At 34.7% G+C, this 22,772-nt stretch overlaps 1 protein-coding gene across 1 annotated transcript in view; it reads right to left on the bottom strand.

The window, feature by feature from the left end:
* LOC125665544 (serine/threonine-protein kinase 17B-like) overlaps window positions 1–22,772 on the bottom strand; it is a 37,971-nt gene that overhangs the window by 9,556 nt on the left and 5,643 nt on the right. Inside the window, exons 2-5 of the mRNA XM_048898231.2 lie at window positions 12,802–13,014; window positions 11,465–11,603; window positions 6,485–6,611; window positions 4,035–4,083 (exon numbers count right to left, since the gene is read on the bottom strand). Of these exons, the coding sequence (XP_048754188.1) occupies window positions 4,035–4,083; window positions 6,485–6,611; window positions 11,465–11,603; window positions 12,802–13,014 (528 nt within the window). The remainder of the gene's footprint in view (window positions 1–4,034; window positions 4,084–6,484; window positions 6,612–11,464; window positions 11,604–12,801; window positions 13,015–22,772) is intronic.

Genomic DNA, 22,772 nt, shown 5'->3' with positions numbered 1-22,772 from the left:
GTTTTTCTTACACATGTGTGGTTGCAGAGAAGATTTTTCAAAAATTGGTCAATTTTTGACAGTTTTTTTCCCATCCCTAAGGCCCCAGGGCTGCAGGAGTCCTAACAATTTATGTCCCACTTGTCTCAACAAAACTGAAAAGAATTGGAATGGTTGTTAAGTTATCAAGAAGATAAGTTAAAAATGTTCAATTATTAATGCACACAACAGACAACAACAGACGCAGACCAAATGCATTAGCTAGGTCACCTTAGTTTACACAAGTGACCTAATAAAATTGAAGTAATGTTGTCTTTTTTCAAATGTATTGATTTATTTCAAATATATTTTGCATATTTTTGAATATATTTTCTGTGCAATGTTGTTTTGAACATCAATACAGGGACATGCAGCTAAATAAAAAGTGCTTAAGGAAATTAATACCAAAGAAAATGATTCAATGTTTTTGTTGTTAGAGAAATTATTTCACTCCTGAGACAGAAGATTGACACTCGCTCTTTGCACTCATGAAAATATATTTTTAAAATCCTGTTTCACTCGTAAAATAAATTTTTTATCCAACAACAAAACATTGAATGTCCTGCAATTTAAATAATGTCCCAATCAGAAACATGTTCAATTGTTAAAACTTTCTCTCAAGAAAATTAATTAAGTGAAGACTGTTACCTTGAATGTCTTGCTATTTAAATAATGTCCCAATTAGAAACATGTTCAATTGTTAAAACTTTCTCTCAAGAAAATTAATTAAGTGAAGACTGTTGTTCAAAGAAGAGAGAGTCATAAGAGTAGTAGATGAAAACATGATGGTGAAACAAAATTCAGAAGTCAGAAACCACCTGCTGACCAACAGAAGCCCCAACCCCGAGTAATGGTTAATACACATTCAAAAACATTGGGGGGGGGGGGGGGGGGGGGGGGGGGGGGGGGGGGCCGCAATATGAAATCGACTGAATGACTACAATTTTTGAAGTGCCGTCAACAATGGTTCGGGTGTTAATCAGAAGGTTGTTCTATTACTGACTTCTTATTACCAGTGCCCTTGGATCCTGACTCAGTGTGGTACTGTCTCTATATGCATGATTTTCACTATAGCTTGGCACAGCAGGCATTGTTAATCAGAACCTTGGCCCTGCTAGCCTTCATAGACCTGAAGAAACTTCACTTTTAACTACAGAGTCAATAACCCACATCATTTTACAGATTACTGTGACCTCACAAGGTCGTGTCCTGATATGACACATTAATGCGACAATACTGCAGGAAATAATCGTGAACGGTACAGGAAGTCTGCGGTACACTGCACTTCAGACGGAAGTTTTAATAAGTGTTTTTATTCAGAAAATTGTACATATATATATTGATTCCTCATCCCCATCAGGCACCAAAACATGAATTATGTCACACTGAGACTGTAAAATATTCTCGTGAATCTTGTTCGGTGTGAATGTAACATTTCCACCAGTTTCATATGTCAGCATGGTACATGCATGCATTATGATTAATGCAATTTTAATCTCTTCATTATAAGTATCCACACCTTTGAGACTGCAACCAGTTCAAGTTCAGAATAGCTGGTTTAGACAACTAAGCATACATGGTTAATGACAATAACTCCTATCTTAACACAAAGTGGCAAGTGCTCCTCAAGTCAAAAAACCATGAAATTAACACAATATGACAGAGGCAAAGCTATATAAAAAGAAAAACATTATGTAATTTTGTTTTATTGCTAATAAAAGAACAAACTACATTTTGCATTGTCATTGCAAATAAATGGTATTACAATAAGTAAATAGAAGATATATGCTTGAAGAAAAGTTTATTTAAAACCTGCTTGTTTTGAAACATGAAGCCGTCTCTATTCATAGATTTTGCAACAGGCTGAGTTGTATGTTTTGTACTGCATTCCAATTTGAATCTCAATTTCAACCCACCTATGAAACCAGGTTTTTTAAAAAATTTCAAATTCCCAATAAATAAAAAAATATTTTTACCACAAATATTTCAATAACAGTCTGCACTTTTCTCATCACCATACGAGAGCCATTGTCAGGATCCACTTTCACATTATAATGTAAATCCAACATGACTCAGTCTCCACCTTTTATACACCAGTCCATATTTCACAGAAAAACAGTCATTGAAAAACAACATCCTGTAACATGAATGTGTATTCCGATTCTTGATGCCATTTAAAAATATCCTATTTTTATGAAAGAATCTCCACACATGGCCCCAGAGCAATAAAACTTCCAGCTCACTATAGATCTATGTCTAATTTTTATAGAAGGAACATAGAATGAAAAAGTCAGACTTTGAACACAGTCTTATGACTCCATGCAGATCTTTCCATATAAATCATCTTATAACCAAGAAAATAGACTCCCGCAAGTAGCCATGGTTAATACATAAACTATTAACAATTTGAAAATTCTTCAATCAATTTATCATCAACATCCACACTGACAAAGAACTGTCTTCCTGGGCACCACAAAACTCAAAATTTTAAAACTCGAAAGAAAGACTTAATCTTTTATTTCATTTGATATCGTGTCCAGTACAAGTTCATATAATTTATCATTTGGAGTCTAAGAGCATCAGATGAAATGCAACATCTCAGTATTATTCAATGCAATTTTTTGAGAATGTTTTCAAAACAAAAAAAAAACCAAGATGAGTTTGTGAAACACTGATGCCCCTGTATGGCCGCAGCAACGTAATTCTAGTACCTAAAGAAGACAGGTCTTGTCACAGGGAATACACATGTGATATATGAAAGTCCTATCAATAACCAATCAAGTAATGGCCTAGGTTTAACTATTTCAAAAGTAGGTCAAACACCAAGGTCATGAGGTCAAAAATGTTGGTACTTAAAGTAGCTAAGGTCTTCTCAGAAGGAATATCCATGTAAAATATGAAAGTCCTATACCAACCATTCAAAAGTTACAGCTAAGGCTAAACAATTTCAAAAGTAGGTCAACCCCAAGGTCATGAGGTAAAAAAAGTTTGCTACCTAAAGAAAGGTTTTGTCACAAGGAATACACAAGTGAAATATAAAAGCCATATCACCAACAATTCAAAAGTTATGGCCAAGGTTGAAGTTTTTCAAAAGTAGGTAAAACCACGAGGTAAGGTCACAATGTAAGAAATTTTGGTGTACCAAAAGAAAGGTTTGCAGAATTAGGAATACATATGAAAATATGAAAGCACTATCATCATTCCTTCAACATACCAACAGACAGACAGCTTTAAAACTATATGTCCATGAATCTCCAATTACAGGGGCATAATAAAAACAGAGTATAACATTATTTATACAAACAAAATTTTTCTTTCATTCATGTGTATTCTGCAGAGATAATTCTGTGGTATAAATTTGGGGGGGGGGGGGGGGGGTCTACAGGAAAAATCACAATCATTTTGCCAAACTACTGACGTTATAATTCTGGTTTTTGAGTAATTTCAATTAAATTGAGAATAACAACTGAATTGTGTTGAAATTCTCACACAAATTACAGTAAGTGTTGCAATAAACACATGAATATTGAATTTGCTGAGGAAAATAATCTCAACATATTTATAGTCCATAAAGTTTATAAATTAATGCTTAAAAAATCCCATCAGCCCCGAAAGAGTTTGTACCTAGAAAACTCCTGAGAAAAAAATCAATAGAAGAAAGGGGAAAAATACCTTCATGAAATATTTTTAAGGTGATTTGCAAAACACCAATTATGCCAGGCGGTGGCAGGTCTCACTGTATTATGATATACAACTCTGAATCATCCCACGAAATTCTATATTTAGGGGGAAATTCCTCTCCCTCATTAAATTTAAATGACAAGTCGGTTTTATATAATTACAAACTAGGCTTATTTACTGGTCATACAAGGAAGGACCATTGTGCACTAGAACCTTACTCCCTTTTTTCACTAAAATAACAAGCGACCTGAAATTTCGTTGGGTTTTATTTTTACACAGAAATCATCTGTTTTAATGGTGAACTAATTACACACACTGCCCATTAATTAACTTACCACATATCTGTGTATAAACCAAGAGGTTCGTAGGAAAGCACTTCTGGGGCTGTCAAAAATAAATAACAAACTTAAGTACACCATTCTGAATGACATACCTTTATCATAATATGTCCATGACTAATAATGAATTTTTACAGAAATTAATATGTAGAAACTATTTTCAAACTTGCTTCAGTGATAAAGACTGCTAAGATGATTTGTAATTGTGAACTTGAACGAGTCAACACAATATAAAACAAACTTTCGAAAACTTTTCGCTTATCAATAAAAATGTACACTATTCCGAAATTGCAATGTAATAAATCTTGTCAGAAGTCTATTGTACACACACAATCAGTGTCTCTATTGTACAGACACAATCAGTGTCTCTATTGTACACACACAATCAGTGTCTCTATTGTACACACACACACACAATCGGTGTCTCTATTGTACAGACACAATCAGTGTCTCTATTGTACACACACAATCAGTGTCTCTATTGTACACACACACACAATCAGTGTCTCTATTGTACACACACACACAATCAGTGTCTCTATTGTACACACACACAGTGTCTCTATTGTACACACACACACAATCAGTGTCTCTATTGTACACACACACACAATCAGTGTCTCTATTGTACACACACAATCAGTGTCTCTATTGTACACACACACACACAATCAGTGTCTCTATTGTACACACACACACACAATCGGTGTCTCTATTGTACAGACACAATCAGTGTCTCTATTGTACACACACAATCAGTGTCTCTATTGTACACACACACAGTGTCTCTATTGTACACACACACAATCAGTGTCTCTATTGTACACACACAATCAGTGTCTCTATTGTACACACACACAATCAGTGTCTCTATTGTACACACACAATCAGTGTCTCTATTGTACAAACACAATCAGTGTCTCTATTGTACACACACAATCAGTGTCTCTATTGTACACACACAATCAGTGTCTCTATTGTACACACACAATCAGTGTCTCTATTGTACACACACACACACACACAATCAGTGTCTCTATTGTACACACACAATCAGTGTCTCTATTGTACACACACAATCAGTGTCTCTATTGTACACACACAATCAGTGTCTCTATTGTACACACACACAATCAGTGTCTCTATTGTACACACACACAATCAGTGTCTCTATTGTACACACACACAATCAGTGTCTCTATTGTACACACACAATCAGTGTCTCTATTGTACACACACAATCAGTGTCTCTACTGTACACACACACACACAATCAGTGTCTCTATTGTACACACACACAATCAGTGTCTCTATTGTACACACACAATCAGTGTCTCTATTGTACAAACACAATCAGTGTCTCTATTGTACAAACACAATCAGTGTCTCTATTGTACAAACACAATCAGTGTCTCTATTGTACACACACACACACAATCAGTGTCTCTATTGTACACACACAATCAGTGTCTCTATTGTACACACACAATCAGTGTCTCTATTGTACACACACAATCAGTGTCTCTATTGTACACACACAATCAGTGTCTCTATTGTACACACACAATCAGTGTCTCTATTGTACACACACAATCAGTGTCTCTATTGTACACACACACACACAATCAGTGTCTCTATTGTACACACACACACACAATCAGTGTCTCTATTGTACACACACAATCAGTGTCTCTATTGTACACACACACACACAATCAGTGTCTCTATTGTACACACACACACAATCAGTGTCTCTATTGTACACACACAATCAGTGTCTCTATTGTACACACACACACACAATCAGTGTCTCTATTGTACACACACACACAATCAGTGTCTCTATTGTACACACACAATCAGTGTCTCTATTGTACACACACACACACAATCAGTGTCTCTATTGTACACACACACACAATCAGTGTCTCTATTGTACACACACAATCAGTGTCTCTATTGTACACACACACAATCAGTGTCTCTATTGTACACACACACAATCAGTGTCTCTATTGTACACACACACAATCAGTGTCTCTATTGTACACACACAATCAGTGTCTTTATTGTACACACACAATCAGTGTCTCTATTGTACACACACACAGTGTCTTTATTGTACACACACACAATCAGTGTCTCTATTGTACACACACACAATCAGTGTCTCTATTGTACACACACAATCAGTGTCTCTATTGTACAATATAATGTCTGACTTACCTACATAATCAGGAGTTCCTATGATGTCTCTAATGTCTGCTTACCTACATAATCAGGAGTTCCTATGATGTCTCTAATGTCTGCTTACCTACATAATCAGGAGTTCCTATGATGTCTCTAATGTCTGACTTACCTACATAATCAGGAGTTCCTATGATGTCTCTAATGTCTGCTTACCTACATAATCAGGAGTTCCTATGATGTCTCTAATGTCTGCTTACCTACATAATCAGGAGTTCCTATGATGTCTCTAATGTCTTCTCCAGTGTTGACCAGACAAGCAAATCCAAGATCACAGACTTTAATATCCCCATGGGGGAAAGGCTTGGTAAATAGTATATTTTGAGGCTGAAAAAATACAAGCATGATGTTGAAAAGAATTGTTAAATTCTGATCATGATTACATGAACATCAGTTTAACAAATATTGTCCATACATCTGTTTGTAACCATGAATAAGCATCAATTGTTTTAAAGCATGCCTATATAGCTGGAAAATATTGATACACGATTACATACACAGAATATAATTAGGTAAAAATATTCCAGATTAATAAAAATTAGGTGTAAATATTCCAGGAAAAGTGCTAAAACAAATTAGAAAACTTGGGAAAACCACAATTGGAAAGGACTTCTTGTCAAATAGCATGAAAAGAAGGCTAGGATATTGTGTGTATTTTCCGAATAACTCAGCATTTAAAACATATTTTGCTTTATGGATTTAACCGGCGTGATTATGTGTACATAACCCTATTATATTGAAAATCAGTTCACGTGACAAAAAAATACAACACGAGCCTCCTTTTTATCTATCTACATGCAGTGCCAATTTTTCTAGTCAGCAGTGTTATCGATCATAAGTCACACATGCTGGTATCAAGTGATCAATAATCAGAAACAAGCATAGAAATATAAAATAAATATAAAACCCAAATTCTGAAACTTATAGATCTTCCATATATTTTCTCTAGCTGGAAAGGGAACACCTAATTAATGGCATTGTGTCTTTCTTCTTTTTTTCTATACACATATATTTCATTTCCTTGAATGCAACTTTACAGACAGTCGGATGGAATGACGGACGCCAGACAAAATGTGATCGGAAAAGCTGACTTGAACTTTCAGCTAAGGTGAGCTAAAAACCCTGACATTTCAATGAACAAAGGTGAACTGACTAGCATGACTTTTTTACAACTATAGGATTCAATTAAAAACCTCAGCAGTGAGCTGTCATGTAAGGTGATCATGGAGCTGATCAAACATCAGATCCTCCCCTCTCCTACATCTGTTAGTGCTTGCTACAACTTGTTGACAATCATCAAACTTTAGTGTTAAACATTTCACAGAATTTAGCCTCTAAGGGATAGGTCACTGAACTTCTGACGTCAGTTACTGTTTCATCTTTTTAAATTTCTTCACGATTTTGTGGTTCGTATTTTCTAATAGAAACTGCACATCTACCTGTATTCCCTATTGTAATTTCTTGAGAAGCATCAGTCACCAAATAAAACAAGAGTACCACAAATGGTACAACATACCCCAGTTGGACCTGTAATTCATTATGCACTCTGAATTGATTAAATATCTGGAAAACTGTTTGACCTACTTTAACCCCTACAGTAGGTCATGGTGCAACAATCCAGCCGAAATGCAAATTCCTCCAAGAGAAAGCTTGTGACTAAATTTCAGGGCATATCTGATTCCGTGACGAAAACAAGGTATACTATGACGTTGACTTTTGCCCTTGACAAACAATAGGCATCCTCCACTTGGCATAATGTGCATGTGTGCCAAATTTAACGGTTTTAGCCCCACAGTCTGTAGCCTACCTTCAAGGTTTTCCTACTAAGTGATACAACTAACTTGACCTTTGACCTTGAATAACAAACGGCTTCCTCCATTGGCATGAGGAGTATGTGTAACAAGTTTGACGGTTCTAGCCCCAATAGTTCGGTTTGTATTCTGCCTACAAGGTTTTCCTATAAACTGATACTATGACCCTGACCTTTGACCTTAAAAAAAAAAGCATCTTCCTCTCATCATAGTGATCAATTGCACCAAGTTGTAAGATCAGGAGCTTACGGTTCATTTTGTCTACAAGACCTGGACAGACGGACAACGCCACACCATATAATACATGTCCCGTCTTTGTCAGGTCTACATATAATACATGTCCCGTCTTTGTCAGGTCTACATATAATACATGTCCTGTCTTTGTCAGGTCTACATATAATTAACTGGCTTTTATTTTTACATTGTTAGAATACATGTAAAAACTTTTGATCCACAGACCACTCACAGTGTCATGTTCTCGCTGAGAAGCGTATACGAGTCATTTCACGATATTAATTACTCGCGTAAAATAAGGACTCTACAGTATTCTCAGCTTATGACCCTATGTTAGTTTTCTGCTCCCTCAGTTTCCTGTACAAATTTCTCCATCTCTGTTTTCTGCATGTTCCATGTCTGTTTATATACTGTATTCTTAATATCACAGTTTAGTGTATCATATCTTAACGCTTTTCTGTAAATGTTGACGCTGTTCAAAACGTTTAATCTATTCCAATTACTTAAATGTCTCTCCTGCACCCACTCGTTACTTCGACAAGCCACAACTATTACTTGTTGACAGGCAATAAAACTTTCACTACATGTTCTTGTCTAACCACATACTGAGTTTTTAATAGGTTTTTAAATGTAACATGATGAAATTGGCCCAAGGACACACATAAAATTTACACTTATAAGCAAAACATAATAAAATTTCACACAGCATATATATTTCAAAATCTAGTCTGCACATTGTCTTAGCTAGAATGTTTTGAAATTGAATGAGATGAACTACAAATCTGGAATATTGAATTGAGAGATTGAAATATTGGCTGGTTTATTTCCAGATGTCAGTGCTTAATAGTCTACACAGTTTGCAGTTCAAAAACTGGTTATTTTTGAAGTGGATCATTTTGAGCAAAATGTCACCTACTACTTTCAAGTTTGTGGACTATTTCAGTCACCATCATGTCAGATTTAACAATCTAATGTTAGAATCCTTAGGAACAAGAGCATATACTTAGAGTAATTAAGTAGGGGTCTTTCTAGCTGTCGTTTTATTTGTTGTAAATCTCTATCTATACTGACAATCCACACTCAGCAGTGAATGACTTCCTTATGATCCATTAGAGGAACACATCTACATCACCATGGACAAGAGAGTGGCCTATAGATAAAGATCCAGCCACACTCTGTACCTCCAGGCGGTATTTCTTATGCTTCTTGATCATTCAATGTAAACTTTAACAAGGGGCCCATGGGCCACATCGCTCACCTGAGCAGCAGTTCCTAGCAATAAACGAGCTTGAGCAAAATTATCATTATACAAGCAGCTTGGTTCAGAAAAAAAATTTCAATAGTATAACGACTACAAATTCATCAATTATCATCTGCTCTTGTACACGGATAGGGCCTTTCATATTAATAAATTTCATCTCAGGATGCTTTGTGCCAAGTTTGGTTCCCTATACGTTCGCATGTAAAACTTTGATCCCCTATTGTGGCCCCTTCCTAACCCCAGGGGTCATAATTTTTACAAACTTGAATCTCCACTTTAACAGGAAGCTTTCATGTAAATTTCAGCTCTTCTGCCCCAGTGGTTATCGAGAAGAGGATTTTTAAATGACCCAACCCTATTTTTGCGATTATCTCCCCTTTGAAGGGGGCATAGCCCTTAATATTTAAACAAACTTGAATCCCCTTCACCAAAGGCTGCTTTGTGCCAAGTTTGGTTGAAATTGGCCCAGTGGTCCTGGAGATGATGAAAATGTGAAAAGTTAACAACATCGACAACAGAACAAATTTTGATAAGAAAAGCTCATATGAGCCTTTGGCTCTGGTGAGCTGAAAAGCACTATAGCAAATATAAAAAATATACATACATCTTAGCAAAAACGTTGAATATTGTACTTTAAGATCTAGGTGTTCTATGAGCTAGCTATTGTTCTTTAAGATCTATAGGTTTTCTATGTCAGAGCTGAATATAAATCTTAAGATGCATTGACTTTATGCCTTAAGACCTAAGTGTTCTGTGAAATGACTGTAGTATCTTAAGCACTGAAGCATGACAACAGATTGACTATTGCACCTTAAGATATCTAGGTATTTCATGGGCTGACTATAGCACCTTAAGCTTTAAGCATACAATGGAATGACTATTGCACCTTAAGATATCTAGGTGTTTCATGGTTTGACTATAGCACCTTAAGCTTTAAGCATACAATGGAATGACTACTGCACCTTACAATATCTAGGTGTTTCATGGTTTGACTATAGCACCTTAAGCTTTAAGCATACAATGGAATAACTATTGCACCTTAAGATATCTAGGTGTTTTATGGGCTGACTATAGCACCTTCAGCTTTAAGCATACAATGGAATGACTATTGCACCTTAAGATATCTAGGTGTTTTATGGGCTGACTATAGCACCTTAAGCTTTAAGCATACAATGGAATAACTATTGCACCTTAAGATATCTAGGTGTTTTATGGGCTGACTATAGCACCTTCAGCTTTAAGCATACAATGGAATGACTATTGCACCTTAAGATATCTAGGTGTATTATGGGCTGACTATAGCACCTTCAGCTTTAAGCATACAATGGAATGACTATTGCACCTTAAGATATGTAAGTGTTTTATGGGCTGACTATAGCACCTTAAGCTTTATGCATACAATGAACTGACTACTGTACCTTAAGATATGTAGGTGTTTTATGTACTGACTATAGCACCTTAAGCTTCAAGCATACAATGGAATGACTATTGCACCTTAAGATATCTAGGTATTTCATGGACTGACTATAGCACCTTAAGCTTTAAGCATACAATGGAATGACTACTGCACCTTACAATATCTATGTGTTTCATGGTTTGACTATAGCACCTTAAGCTTTAAGCATACAATAGAATGACTATTGCACCTTAAGATAAGTAGGTGTTTTATGGACTGACTATAGCACCTTAGGCTTTAAGCATACAATGGAATGACTATTGCACCTTAAGATAAGTAGGTGTTTTATGGGCTGACTATAGCACCTTAAGCTTTAAGCATACAATGGACTGACTACTGTACCTTAAGATATGTAGGTGTTTTATGGACTGACTATAGCACCTTAAGCTTTAAGGATACAATGGACTGACTACTGTACCTTAAGATCTAAGTGTACTATGTTTCTTTCATGGAGGTAGTCCAGACCCTCCAGAATCTGTGCCAGGAACCGGACAACATCTGCTTCACTGAAAGACTCCTCTATTACACACTCTGTGAACAACTCTCCACCAGCACAACTGTAAACAGAGAGATCCACCGTCATCAAGGAATTATTACTATAATCACATCAGTATTACAATTCACAAAATCATGTCATCATTATGATGCGAAATTTCTTGTCATTATTACATTAATACACAATATCATGTCATTATTACAATACGAATTTTCTTATCATTCTTACAAATGTGCCTCACATAAATTTCACGAGAAATTTTTAACATGAATTATTTCACATGAAAAGAGCATCAAATGTGAATTAATTTGCATACATGTAAGCGAATGCGTTATTTATTATGCCACTGCAGCTCTACTCTAACAGATGATATATATATATATATATACACACACACACACACAAATGTACTATGCCAAAATAGTGGTCAAGGTTTTACTCGAGGTGCACGTCTCCAGCTTATGTACCATTTGCTCAAACCCTGACTAATATTCTGGCATAGTAAATGCAGATAATAACTATTATATTTGTGAGTTTGTTTAACATCTCAAAGAGAATTTTTCACTCGTATCGAGACATCACCAGTTGTAGGTGAAGTACCACAAATTTAGAGACCTACACAAAGCTTAGCACTCAAGGCCATAAAAGTGAGAGTTCTTTAAAGTGCTATTATGCCTGCCGGACATGGGACCTCCGTTTTCAAGGTCAAATCCATAAGACCCATGAATCTTACTTCTAAATGCTGAGCGCTTGGCGAAGGAACAATCCTACCTAATGTTTCTGTATTGGGTTTGATGTGACCATAGCTTGAGCGGGGCTCTAACTCCCAACTTCCCAGTTTCAAAGCTATGGATAATGCTCTAGCACTGAGCTACTGTCACCAATATCCCAACAGAGAAGACACAGATAATCTAAATCACGCACACATAAACACTGTGTATGATGTCTGGCCCTGCCCTGGAGTGGAATGACATTCCTTCACTCAAGGATGAGTTTGGTTTGAGATGTAACATTTGAGTGAGTTATTTACTTGGTGATGAGTACGAGTTTGATTTGAGTAGTAAGTTATTTACTTGGTGATGAGTGGCATGGTATGAGTACAAGTTTGATTTGAGTAGCACTATCTACTTGGCGATGAGTGGCATTGTAAGTAGCACTATTTACTCAGTGATGAGTGGCATTGTAAGTAGTACTATTTACTCAGTGATGAGTGGCATTGTACGAGTACGAGTTTGATGCGAGATTTGAGTGACACTTACTACTCAGTGATGAGTATGAGCTCATTCTGTGTTTCAAACACCTCCTTGAGGTCCACCAGTCTTGGATGTTCAAGCCCTAGCTCTAACATAACAACTTCTCGCAGGATTTCATCTCGACAAGACTTGCCCTTTCGCCGCTTTCGGATGTATTTGGCAGCCACTTCCTCTCCTGTTTCATTGTTGAGACATTTCCGTACCACAGCAAACTTCCCTCTAAAGAAAAGATACATGCATCATTAAATACAATAATCAATTCTAATTTTAAATTCGTTTTTTTAAAAAACTACAACTAGATATATTCAACTACGTTAAATTTCCAGGAAACATTAATTGATGTCCTGAATTTGTTTCGAATTTACCTCAGTGTAATGTTCTAAATGATATCCTGAACACTCATGCAGTAGCTCAACTTTGTTTGCAATTTAGTCTGACAATACATTTTAAAATCAACATGGTATTTTGACCTATTATATTACATCCTATTTTCATACAACTGTTTTGTAATCTGCATTTTCAATGGCTAATGCACTGAGGTTTCAGGCAGTTGAAATGGGCAGCTTGTAATGGTGAAGCCATATGATACAATGATGTTGAAAAATTTTGTGAGATATATTTCATAAAACAAAAAAAGTAAACCTCAGCAAAATATGGAAATATCAAACACAATGTGAAATTGCATTAAAATGGGAACTTAATCTTTTCATTTGTTATTTATATAATAAGTTTTATGTTATATGTAAGTCGTATGCTAATGCACTACTCTTTAAATCTTCCTAGTATTTGATTTCCGTGTCAATTCTTTGATAAAATTTGGAAATAATTTCCTGTATGAACAATGCAAAAGGAAGAAATCAAAAAAAGATTTTTCAAACATCTATAAATTCAATTTGAATCAAAGTCAAGTAGGCAATGCGCATATATATATATACATATATATATATATATATATATATATATATATATATATATATATATATATATATAATTAAATAAAATATAACAACACGTAGTCAAACGTAAGCGCTTTCATCTTTAAAAAAATCTTCAGACGTTTAAATTTACATTTTAAAAATTCACGAAAACCAACAAGAAAGTAGAGGAACTGTTTTTGAAATCCTGGTTCACATTTACATGTAAATTACTTGTGATTAGAACTGAGCTCAGTAAATTCCACGTATTGCTGGTACATATGTAGTATATGATTTAAGTCCTCATGTTTTAATTGCCATATGGTTCGAATCTGCCTAATGCCACTTTTCTTCTATTTTCATTTTCTTTATTTTGCATTTTCGACACCTTTTTCTATATTTTATAATATAATTAATTCTGTGTACATTTTCCCTCAATAATCTAGTTTGAATGCATATATTCATTCAGTTTAGAAAAAACTGTGGCTGCATTGATCGACTGCAAGTAATTGACCATTCTATCACGAGATGTTCATCTACAAATTTCAAACTGATAAGACATTCCATTATTTACTAATTGTCTCTTTATGGAGTTTAAATACAAATCTGACCTTTACAGCCAATTAAAGGGTCAAACACCGTGTCACAAATACTATTGGAATTCTTATAGGTATACCCCTCATTGTACAATACTTAAATTTAAAACAACCCATTAATAATGACAATTCAAAGACACCATACTCATCCTACACAAATATTTACAATACGCTCTTATCAAATCGCTTTTCGTACGAATCAATAAAATGTTGATATCTTTGGTATACTGGCTTTCAGGTTCATTAAAAGCTATGTACAGTTCATCATATGCCCAATACACATCCAAAGCACCTATAATATGTGATATCTGCATTAAAAAAAAAACCTGTGATTTCTTCTTGCTCAGAATTGAATTGTAATGAAGATTTCTGAATGAAACTACCATTCAGATGACTGCACATGAAGGACCACACAGCTAATTATTGACCATTCCCGCCTGACACAAAAATACCACTGCAAATTTTCATGACTTAAATTTATAATAGGACAACTACCAAGATGCAGTTTTCTGATGCAGTTGTCGCATATCATGGGTGCTATGGATGTGCAGGGCGTATGATGAACTGTACGTGGTTTCTTAGATGTAATTTTGATAGTATTAGAGACATATGAGCATCAACATAAGATTCTAATTATTATAAAATTAAGTGGACAGCCAGTTAGTAAATGGCCTTCCTTGAGAGATGAATCAAACCTCACTTCAGACTTCTTTTACCCTATATCAATAACAAAACACCCACAGCCTTTCAAATCCCCCACGGTATCAAGCCCTCTTCAAAACTAGTAAAGCCAATTTAAATTGTGGGGATGAGTTGAGTATGTCAGTGCTTGGCAGATGGTAAGCTATTTTCTATTGGCAGGGCCAGAAAGTGTATGCACTCATCACAAAAATTTTCCACCTCTCTGGTTCTTTAAGGAATGCTAAACCAATTAAGTAAACATGGGGCCATCGGTGAAATAAACACTTTGTTCATTTCATAGTTATATTTTATGCAAGTACACCATGTACATGTGTAAATGAGGTTTTCTCCAAGACAAAATTCTGTAAAAACTATAACTTCATAACTTATCACGACAACACTGCCAAACAGAAAGACAAATACACAATTAATTACAAAGCACATCCAATCAGGGTCCAGATAGTAATAATTTAATAAAAAGAAAAACTTCTACATTTATATTATGAAGATTAATTAACACCCAATCCATCCTCTTCGTTTTCTATGATACTGAAGAGCTTGGAAAAGCCACACAAGAGTCCCCCTTTCATATCATGTAGAGCCCGACTGTTTTACCATCGGTTTATGTAGCACAAGACCCACTAGCCCTATACTAATTCTATTAACCCACACAGCAGACATTCGCTCTCACAAACCAGGTGGCCCATCTAGATTTGTGACAAATTCCCATCGGATGAGTCAAGACAATATAGTCAGACAGTTTATGGCAATGACCAAATGAAAATCTCAGACAAACAGGGCAGTACGTCCTATAACGATTTTACTTTATGCCACTCAATTAATGCCATTCAATTTTCTGCATTCTTGCATTGGCCAAATCATTTTGAGTGCAATGTTCCAATTGAGAACAGCTGCATTCGAATTAAACAGTCCAGGCTGAGGATGAGAAGTTTGGGTTACAGATGAGAAAACAATTATATTATTTTCATTGGCTTTATAACATTATATCCATCTGCGTGATAAATATTTAAAGCAACTGAGAACCCCAGATTTAACATGCCAATTATGAAATCTCCTAAACAAACATGTTACCCACAGGTCTGCCCTGGACATACAAGACCATGGCCTGAGATAATATTGGACAACACAGGTGACTTTCTATCCCTAATCCCTTTTCAGAGCTGACCAAATATTTTCCATTTTAAAGGCTCAGGGAGACATATTTCACCCTCGTTTCAGCATAGGATTACCTGCACTTTTAATTTAGTCTCAATACTAAAACCTGGCTATATCAAAATCTCTGTATGATATGGTCAAAATGTCTGTACACTCTCAATGTCTATGATTACATGCATACCAAATTGTACATCATTACACCCATGTCAAAAATATCTACAATAATATTACATAATATCAAAATGTCTATAATTACACCTGTATAAAAATGCTGATAATCATACCCATATTAGCATGATGATCAGGTCTACATAATGACTTTATAACCCAAATCTGTTTGTATAGCTACATCCCTATCTGTCTGTATAATTACATCCCTATCTGTCTGTATAATTACATCCCTATCTGTCTGTATAATTACATCCCTATCTGTCTGTATAATTACATCCCTATCTGTATAATTACATCTCTATCTGTATAATTACATCTCTATCTGTCTGTATAATTACATCCCTATATGTATAATTACATCACTGTCTGTATATTAATTACATCCCTATCTGTATAATTACATCACTGTCTGTATAATTACATCCCTATCTGTCTGCATAATTACATCACTATATGTCTGTATAATTACATCACTATCTGTCTGTATAAATCACATCCCTATCTGTCTGTATAATTACATCACTATCTGTCTGTATAATTACAACCCTATCTGTATAATTACATCACTATCTGTCTGTATAATTACATCACTATCTGTCTGTATAATTACATCCCTATCTGTATAATTACATCCCTATCTGTCTGTATAATTACATCACTATCTGTCTGTATAATTACATCCCTATCTGTATAATTACATCTCTATCTGTATAATTACATCACTGTCTGTATAATTACATCCCTATCTGTCTGTATAATTACATCACTATCTGACTCTGTATAATTACATCCCTATCTGTCTGTATAATTACATTACTAATGTCTGTATAATGATCCCATCACTTTTATGACTGTAAAATTACATCCCTATCTGTATAATTACATCTCTATCTGTATAATTACATCCCTATCTGTCTGTATAATTACATCCCTATCTGTATAATTACATCTCTATCTGTATAATTACATCCCTATCTGTATAATTACATCCCTATCTGTCTGTTTAATTACATCTCTATCTGCATAATTACATCCCTATCTGTATAATTACATCCCTATCTGTATAATTACATCACTATCTGTATAATTACATCCCTATCTGTATAATTACATCACTATCTCTCTGCAATCTAATTAAAATTAGATCTTCCATCCGCTCCCCAGTTTTCGATACGTCGCTTCCACGCGATGTATTGAAAACTGGGGAGCGGATGGAAGATCTAATTTTAATTAGATAGTATCTGTCTGTATAATTACATCCCTATCTGTATAATTACATCACTATCTGTCTGTATAATTACATCCCTATCTGTATAATTACATCACTATCTGTATAATTACATCCCTATCTGTATAATTACATCCCTATCTGTCTGTATAATTACATCCCTATCTGTCTGTATAATTACATCACTATTTGTATAATTACATCCCTATCTGTATAATTACATCACTATTTGAATCTGTCTGTATAATTACATCACTATCTGTATAATTACATCACTATTTGTATAATTACATCCCTATCTGTATAATTACATCACTATTTGTATAATTACATCTCTGTCCGTATAATTACATCCCTATCTGTCTGTATAATTACATCCCTATCTGTCTGTATAATTACATCCCTATCTGTATAATTACATCACTATTTCTATAATTACATCCCTATCTGTCTGTATAATTACATTACTAATGTCTGTATAATCCCCATCACTTTTATCTCTGTAAAATTACATCCCTAACACAATGTCTATATAATTCAATTCATATCAGAATGTTTGTATAATTACATTCATTATCAGATCCTTGATCTAGTGTGATTTTGGAAAAACAACAATATACATGGCAATTTAAGAAAACATTTTTAACTTCTGAATTTGCTAAGGCAGACTCCTATATTCCGTTTTAAAGCAAATTACTTTAAAATATGATTTTTTAAAATGCAATAGTATGATAAGCACCACACAAAAAAGACATTGAGGACTGCCTTTTCACTTACTTTGAGGTACACCTGAATACTAAACAATTATCTTTGAAACAAATACAATACCAGCATGACCAAAGGACAGAGTAAAATGTTCTTAATGACATACAATTGTAAAGGTATGCATTGTGTACAGGTGTATGAATTACGTAATATACACGAATCTAGATCTGAGCTGCCTAGTCTGTATGCAGCTGAATTATCAAATTACTAGATCCCAGCATTATAATTCACTTCACTGGAAAGGAGGGGGAGGGCTGGACTTACTCATGAAGAAATTTTCACATCTTATTCACTTTCTGTGAATTTCATAAAAATTTCCAAAAAGTGGCTCTACTTTTTCCTTCAGGTCTGTACCTTGACTAGTTTAATAGTCACATTAATTTAATCGCTAATTAAAGGCAGTCCCCATGATGGAAATCCAATTGTCTCTAAAGAAAACTGCATCCAAACAATATGCCAAAGGTCACACAATGGAAGAAAATCTAGATCCCAAAATAATTTTTTTATTAATACTGGACATCAAAGGTGCGCTCTCTAGGGGGTCCCTGCAACATTAATCAGGATAGGAGGGCTGTATAACAGGCACTAAGGGCGATATCATTGTCGTATTGCCCAGCACAAGTCAGCATTTGTTGACATGCACTGACAAAGACCTGATCTAAGGAGAAACCTAATGGTCATTAGTGAGGGATATAACAGGTTATCAATTACACCTGTATAGGAAACTTAACCCCAACAGCTGAGCAGGTAAAACATGCAAGATCTCTCCTACAAAAGTATGCTGTACTAATTAATGTAGTACAGCTTGAGCAATAATCCTGACGTTGTACACATGGTAAGTGCATTCAAAGAACACCAGCACTAATTAGGAATCCTGTAAACTACTAATTATCACGATTACAAAGATTCAAAGAAATACATAGGACAGCTAGCCATTTGTCATTTGACTATCAAGTGTGCAGATGTTGGCACAGTCAGAATTTTTCCATCGTATAAGTTCACAATTCAGGGCTGTGACTGCATGAATTCCTCAGAAATCAGAGGAAAACTGCTCAAAGAGGAAGGAAGAAACCTCATCCTACCTGGAAAAATATAATTTTCTGACACTTTAGATCAAACTCAGAGTGTTTCATCAGAAAGTTACAAAAATTGAGCCAATAAGAGGATTTCCTCTGAAAAGAGGAAAAATCACACCCCTGTAACATACATACATTGTATAATACATATATATGTGTAAATATATCACTTTTGCTTGATGTAATGTTATCTAGTTCTGAAGTACAGAGGTGTTTTATCAGCTCACAGAACTTTGAAAATCAACTTCCTGATCAACATAATAAATCCACAAAACTTCATGTACAGTTTGACAGATTACGTGCATAAAGTGTAATCAAATTATCTTAAGAAATGTGCACAAAATGAATTGTTTTGAAAGTAATGACATAAATTTTTGAAACACAAAGTCAATTGACAAATGAAAATTGTGTTTATCAACTCTAATTGACAAAAAATCTCTGATCACTTACGATATAACATTTGTAGTACATCATAAACATATCCTGTAAAATTACAATTGTTATTTCGTAATTCACACACGACAGAGTAATCATAGTTTCAGACGGAACAGTTTAATATATATATATATATACATACACACACACAAACACCAGTTTTCAATGACAGAGATCTTCCTATTTATTAATAAATCCTTATGAATTTCATGTTCTATGCATGATCATCACGGGTCACATGCATTTATTTGATAAAAAAATTAAGAAAGCCATTTTTGTACTCTTTTTATCATGAACCTTATAAATTTTACATTAACATTATATGAAAAAGTCCCAAAAATCTAAGCATTAAAAATAACAACCAATATTATACGATGAAATAAATCCAAGCTTTAATTCTCACTCAGATAGGCTGAAGTCCTACAAACTACAAAAAACATAAGAACGTACTAATATATGAAAGTGTGTTTGAATTGAATATGTATCAATTTAGTTTTTTCTTTATTTGTGGTAAAATAGAGTATGTGTATATATATTTATCTATTGAATTTGTCAGAGTTTATCAGTTCTGCTTTGTTCACAAAAAAACAATTTGTTATCCACACTTCATTATATCAAATACAAGATTCCTTATTTTCCTCTCGTACTGGAATAAATATATAATTTCACAGTAAGTGTGGCCTCATTGTAAGCGTGTTCGTTATAAGCAGGTTTTACTGTATTATATAGCATTTTAATTTAGACTGTAAATTAAGACAAACTTTGTAATAAACTAATAATTATCTCTAACAGAATTTCTAAAAATATTGTGACCCTAAGAACTAACAAAACTGAAACAAAACCAGAACTGTAACATTAAGTTTTCTGCATATGTCAAAAGAGCATACATATTACAGTGTGTGCTTTAACTGATGCATACAAAATCTCACATCTGAATGTAATCCAATAAATACGAGAAGATCACACCTTCAGTGGTGTACACAATACCCAACTGAATTTGTAATAGAATACCTGATATCAGAGATTGTATGAGTAATATAGAAGTTGTCTCCTTGATTTCAAGTATGAAATAAATATATGCATGTAGTCAAACACTATTGGAATAAATTATAACTTTTAAATTAAATGATTTGTACTAAGCACACAACTAAAATAAAATGCACATACTCAATACTGTATTAGATACAATAAAAACGAGAGATGTTTGTAAAACACATATGCCCCCCCCCCTCCCCCCGGTGCAAAATTGAAAAGGGTTATACACACACAACACACATATCATTTAATTGATAGTAGTTAGTATAGTATCATCAATTCAAAATATTGAGCAGACAATATCTTCCTATGTCAAGAGTATAGATGGACCATGTGTAAAAGTCAATAGGGGTCATCTACTCCTTACGCTGTACCAGCTAGTGTACCAAGTTTGGTGTCAATCAAGCAAATAATTCTTAAAATATAAGAGACTAGCTAGGAGACAGTATATTACTATGTCCAGTTTGACCCTTGACCTTTGACCATGTGACCTCTAAATCAATGGGGGCCATCTTGTCCTGAAGATTTACCAGTGTACCAAGTTTGATGTCTGTCAAGCAAAGGGTTCTCAAGATATTGAGCTGATCGACAGTATATTTCTATGTCCAGAGTAGATTGACCCTTGGCCATTGGACCTGAAAAACAATATGGGTCCTCTTCTACTCATAACCAACCCACATATGAAATATTACGGTCAAGTGAATGGTTTTATCTTAAGATATTGAACAGCCAACATGTGGTGTACTGACCAACCAACAGGTGCAAAGCAATATGCCCCTCTTCTTTGAAGGGGGGCATAAAAAATGTGAGTGTGAAACACTGGTGACTCCTTGTGGTAGCAGAGTAATCCCCAGGTATCCAAAGAATTGTCTTGTCACAAGGAATATGTGAAATATGAATGACCTATCACTTAAGCCAACAAAGGTTACATGGCCATGCAAGGTTAAAGTTTTTCAAAAGTAGGTTAAACTCTAAGGTGAAGGTCATGATGTCAAATCTTTTGGTACTATTTAGTATCAAAAGAAAGGTTTTGTCAGAAGGAGTACACATTAGAAATATGAAAGCCCTAGCACAAACTGTTCAAAAGTTATGGCCAAGGTTCAGGTTTTAGCAGAGAAACATACAGATGGCCACATCAAAAACTGTGTACAAGTATTTATATGCCCCCAAATCTTCAAATAACAGGGAGTGGGGGGTGAGGGACATACAGATACAAGCTATGTCCCCAGCTTAAGGACAGAATAAGTGGATGGAATACCTTAAAAAAAATAATTGCAGATAGAGGAAGCAATTGCAGTGCAATCAGAGAATCTGGGGACATATTATATATTTAGATGACTAGGTGTTTCCACTCTGCCACAAGCCAGCAAATTACCCTGACCATGTTTCATCATCTTGCCAGATTGAACTACAAATGTTTATGTTTGATCTGACAAAAATAAATGATTTTACAAAATTTGTATGTATATATATTTTTTTTAAATGACATATTACTTGAAATTAATTATTCAGGTACTTTCAAATTCTGAAATCTCCATCCACAAAACATGTTACTATTACACTGTATACATTTGTTGTATATACTAATGTAGACAAAAACATTCAGGTCTCAAAAAAATATTTCCCTATGTAAACAACAACACAAAGACTCCAAGAGAAAAGATCACTGGTCTAGAGAGTAAAATTGAGAAGCCTTAATCCCCAAAATCAACAGACATTTAAATAAACTGGATCTTCTGAGCTGGAGCTTTATCTGACTACATACAAATATTGAGAGTCCCCCAGGGTCCTAAGTAAAGCATGTCAATTATCTGAGGCTTAGAAATGGACTGTCTACAGAATGTGAAATAAAAATAAAACTACTGCTCAGTGCTCTCCAGTCTAAACCACAATGACGATA

This window comes from Ostrea edulis, chromosome 10 (genome assembly GCF_947568905.1).
Source record: "Ostrea edulis chromosome 10, xbOstEdul1.1, whole genome shotgun sequence".
Taxonomy (NCBI): Eukaryota; Metazoa; Mollusca; class Bivalvia; order Ostreida; family Ostreidae; genus Ostrea; species Ostrea edulis.
Note: the sequence above shows the minus strand (reverse complement) of the source record. Positions and strands in the feature narration are given on the sequence as shown.